Raw genomic sequence first — 5,000 nt, 5'->3', positions numbered from 1 at the left:
CAAAGATGCTGTGGGAGACTGGCGTAAGAACATCGAAGACAAATCAGACAGAAAGAAGATGTTTGAGACTCATAAGGAGTAGATGTTCCTGGAGTTCCAGACAGGAAGATGTTTGAGACTCATAAGGAGTAGATGTTCCTGGAGTTCCAGACAGGAAGATGTTTGAGACTCATAAGGAGTAGATGTTACTGGAGTTCCAGACAGGAAGATGTTTGAGACTCATAAGGAGTAGAAACAAAAAACCTGTCTGGTACTCTTGTGACACGTATCAATGTGTATAATCAAACACTCCAGTTTTAAACGAACGAGCTATGTGTTCGCAGTTCCGTTTGTCCCCCAATTCGATATCTAGTCTTTTGTTTCACACGAAACACAAAAACAGCTACTTGACCTCCCCCCAAAACTTATATTGTGCAATATTTACACAAATTGTCATCAAATAAACCCTGGTCAGCTAATAGAAACTGTTTTTTTTTTGTGATTTGTGGAGTCACTACTGTTACGTCTCCACAACAACAGACCAGCATGGACTGTCCTGATGGGTTTAACCTGCTCTTGAAATGACATGGCTACAGTAATATTTGAAGTGTTCAAGGGGTACAACGTTTGGAAGGGACCACATAATTCACACTGAGGAGTTGCTATGTGGTTTAACCAGTCTGTTTATAGACCTCCTGGTCATGCAGGAACCAGCCTGACCAATAAACACCACCGGCAGGTGTGGCTACCCGAAGACGGCTTACTGGGGTTCACATGGGTCAGTAAGGGCAGAATTTAACTCTGTCAGATCACCAGCTGTTTAGAGCTCAGGAGGTGTGGCTACCAAATACGGCTCCTTGGGGTCACACTGGACAGCAGCTCTCTGATTTCATCTGGTTTCTCCATACCTCTCTGTCTATCTCTGATTTCATCTAATTTCTCCCTACGTCTCTGTCTACCTCTGATTTCATCTGATTTCTCCCTACCTCTCTGTCTAACTCTGATTTCATCTAATTTCTCCCTACGTCTCTGTCTATCTCTGATTTCATCTGATTTCTCCCTACCTCTCTGTCTAACTCTGATTTCATCTGATTTCTCCCTACGTCTCTGTCTAACTCTGATTTCATCTGATTTCTCCCTACCTCTCTGTCTATCTCTGATTTCATCTGATTTCTCCCTACCTCTCTGTCTAACTCTGATGTCATCTGATTTCTCCCTACGTCTCTGTCTATCTCTGATTTCATCTGATTTCTCCCTACCTCTCTGTCTAACTCTGATTTCATCTGATTTCTCCCTACCTCTCTGTCTATCTCTGATTTCTCCCTACCTCTCTGTCTACCTCTGATTTCATCTGATTTCTCCCTACCTCTCTGTCTAACTCTGATTTCTCCCTACCTCTCTGTCTACCTCTGATTTCATCTGATTTCTCCCTACCTCTCTGTCTAACTCTGATTTCTCCCTACCTCTCTGTCTACCTCTGATTTCATCTGATTTCTCCCTACCTCTCTGTCTACCTCTGATTTCATCTGATTTCTCCCTACCTCTCTGTCTACCTCTGATTTCATCTGATTTCTCCCTACCTCTCTGTCTATCTCTGATTTCATCTGATTCTCCCTACCTCTCTGTCTACCTCTGATTTCATCTGATTTCTCCCTACCTCTCTGTCTACCTCTGATTTCATCTGATTTCTCCGCACGTCTCCGTCTAACTAAAGAGAGATACTTTTTTTCTTTCCACCATATTAATATTTGTGTCTGTGATTTAGTTGCTTGACAAATCCTAAAACTTCAGAAGGACAAAAAAAAAACGTGATTTTAAATGATGACGTTTTTTTTTTGTGCCCTTGAGGTCAAAATTGACCCCCCTGTTGGCACTTTAGGGTTAAACAGACAGCTGGGTCCCAGAACTGTGCCTATATATACCCTTCTTCATATTTCTCCTCCCTGGCTTGACAATCTCAGTCACTCATCCCTCCGTCTTGCAACGCTCTCTTCCTTCTAGGTGAGATTCCTCCCATTCCTATCTTCTATCTCCTGTCCTCTCTCGGTTTCAACTCTGCATTCAGTAGAGATTCAGTGTCACTGTGATGTATAGTCTGACATTTTTCTATTAGCTGACTGTAATTATCACACAACGTAAATAGATGCTACTCACTGAAAAATGTGTAAAGTGGTATTAATTTACAAGAATTTACACATAAAAAAAACCTAAAACATCTTGGTGTTTATAGTAGAAGAAGATGCTGTGCCTTGTCTACTTTGACAGAGGGTTGTTTTTTTCAACACTTGGGATCAGAATGCTGACTAGTAGGTTGGCTGTCCTAACAGTCTACTGGCATGTATGAATTAACATGGCATCCATCCATCTCACGGGAGACAGATATGTTACTGTGGTAGAACGCTTTCTATTTTAAGGAGGTACATTTATTTTTATTTTTTATAAAATGGTTTAAAATGATTCTCTAACTCTGACGTCACAAGATAGGTAGATGTTTTAGGAGAAATAGCTAAGATGTTATTCTTATAGTTTTACTGTTAAACTGAATATTGGTTTGGAGTTATTGATTTAATGAATGGCACGGTCTTTTTTTACACTCTTCATGTGAATATAGTTTGAAGACTTCCTGGTATTTATCCAGTCTAACTGACGTACTGTTGATTGATTCATTGAAGACAGATTTTCTTTCACTCTAAACCTGTATGTATATATTTTTTGACATTTTTGAAGCGACAGACAAACTTGTTTTTCCACTCAGATATGTCAGAAACACTTTCTAAGTCAACATTTAAAATATAGAAGACAAACCCAGCCAGTACACTAAGTTATCCAGACTACATGGTCTATGTCTGTTAGATAGAGCCAGCCAGTACACTAGTGTCCAGACTACATGGTCTATGTCTGTTAGATAGAGCCAGCCAGTACACTAGTGTCCAGACTACATGGTCTATGTCTGTCAGACAAACCAGCCAGTACACTAGTGTCCAGACTACATGGTTATGATCGTGGTCTATGTCTGTTAGATAGAGCCAGCAGCCCAGACAGGTATTTTTGGGGGACGTGTGTTGACCACTTTGCTGCACCCCTGTCTTGGGACACTTTAAGGAAAGTCCACAGGAGGCAGGCAGGGAGGGAGTTCTCAGCTGTTGTGGTTTCGGGTGTTAGTCAGCTACCCCCCTTCACCACCACCACACAGGAACGCACAAATAGACCCATGATACAAGACAACTGCCTTACCACACCCTGTCTAAATGTAGAGATGTGCCCCTCTAACCCTGAGGCCTGTACTTTAAAATGTAGAGATGTGATGTGCCCCTCTAACCCTGAGGCCTGTACTTTATAATGTAGAGATGTGCCCCTCTAACCCTGAGGCCTGTACTTTAAAATGTAGAGATGTGATGTGCCCCTCTAACCCTGAGGCCTGTACTTTAAAATGTAGAGATGTGATGTGCCCCTCTAACCCTGAGGCCTGTACTTTATAATGTAGAGATGTGATGTGCCCCTCTAACCCTGAGGGTTGTGTGTTAAAATGAATTATTTCCACAAAGGGTGGACTATAATGGTACACTGAGTTAAATGCCATAACTATCATATCTTCACACGCTGACAACTTATTCACATCTCTCTTCAAAGGAAGGGATATCAACCACCGGCCAAGATGTCAGAGTACGTACTGATTCTGTTTGAGTACATTTACAGCTCTCTCAACATGTTCATTTCGATTGAGATATCTTCTAAGAATCAAGAATTCCATATGTTATACATGTCTACTTTTGGTGATCTTCAGGAGCATTCAGTACATCAACTGTTATCTTCGGGAGCATTCAGTACATCCACTGTTATCTTCGGGAGCATTCAGTACATCCACTGTTATCTTCGGGAGCATTCAGTACATCAACTGTTATCTCGGGAGCATTCAGTACATCAACTGTTATCTTCGGAGCATTCAGTACATCCACTGTTATCTTCGGGAGCATTCAGTACATCAACTGTATAATCTGTGGTTTTCATCCCAAGCTCTTAAAGCTGTGTATCTCAACTCATGTTCCCCCCCCCCCCCTCCCCCCCCCATCTAATCTTCTCTGAAGTAAAAAGATGTCGTCGAGTCGCAGGCAACATCTGAAGGTAAGGAGGAGGGCCTAGACGCACAACAACGCGGCATAATATCCCGTTAGGACTGAGTCCACATTAACATTTAGTTGTTTTTTTTAAGGATTCTAGATTTTATATATCAATTATCAAATTAAAAAAAATCAGAATTCAAGATTTCAAAACATAAATACATAAATAAAACATAAATAAAATATAAAAATAAATATATGTTTTCCTCTGGGGAGTGTGACAGGGATGTAGACTAAGCCCAACTTTAATCCAAATAGTCAAATTATTGACAAAATGTCCATGTAAACAACTGCATTTCTGATCAACTGGCTAGCCATTGTGTCTGGGTACACTAACCACTTCCCCCTTGTGTTATTTCCCCCAGAGCTTGATGCTCCAGATTGCCCAGGGGTTCATAGAGGCTGAGGCCATCCAGGCAGAGGAGGACAAAAACAGCTACATGGATGAGAATGTCCCATCCTTCTCCGTCCCTGAATCCATGCAGGAACTCCAGGTATGAAGAGCGGTAGCTGTTGACCAACCTATGGAGAGCTACTGTGTGTGCAGGTTTTTGCTCCAGACCCACTATAACATAACTGATTCAGCAGCTGACTAGCTCCATCAGGGGTGTTAAAGTAAGGAACAAAGTCAAGCTGGATTGTAGCTTTCCAGGATATTCAGTTACATAATATATATAATATATATAATATATAATTTCACATATCTATTATCTTAAATGTACTCTTACATTATCTCATGCTCTCGCTCTTTCTCTCTCTCTCTCGCTCTCTCTCTCTCTCTCTCACCCTATAACCTCATCCAATCCTCTCTCTCCTCTCTCCCTATAACCTCATCCAATCCTCTCTCTCTCTCTCTCTCTCTGTCGCTCTCTCTCTGTCTCTCTCTCTGCATCTCTCTGCATC

At 41.5% G+C, this 5,000-nt stretch overlaps 1 protein-coding gene and 1 pseudogene across 1 annotated transcript in view; both read left to right on the top strand.

Annotated features, from left to right (window-relative positions):
* The window catches only part of LOC116371140 (troponin I, fast skeletal muscle-like), a 2,140-nt gene extending 1,957 nt beyond the window's left edge, over window positions 1-183 (top strand). The window contains exon 4 of the mRNA XM_031820057.1: window positions 1-183. This exon is cut by the window's left edge and continues 2 nt beyond it. Coding sequence (XP_031675917.1) covers window positions 1-82 — 82 coding nt within the window. The 3' untranslated portion in view covers window positions 83-183.
* A 1,723-nt stretch (window positions 184-1,906) lies between these two features.
* Window positions 1,907-5,000, top strand: part of LOC109877250 (troponin I, fast skeletal muscle-like) — a 4,037-nt pseudogene continuing 943 nt past the window's right edge.

Source organism: Oncorhynchus kisutch, unplaced genomic scaffold (assembly GCF_002021735.2).
Source record: "Oncorhynchus kisutch isolate 150728-3 unplaced genomic scaffold, Okis_V2 scaffold2951, whole genome shotgun sequence".
NCBI classification, from domain to species: Eukaryota; Metazoa; Chordata; class Actinopteri; order Salmoniformes; family Salmonidae; genus Oncorhynchus; species Oncorhynchus kisutch.
Note: the sequence above shows the minus strand (reverse complement) of the source record. Positions and strands in the feature narration are given on the sequence as shown.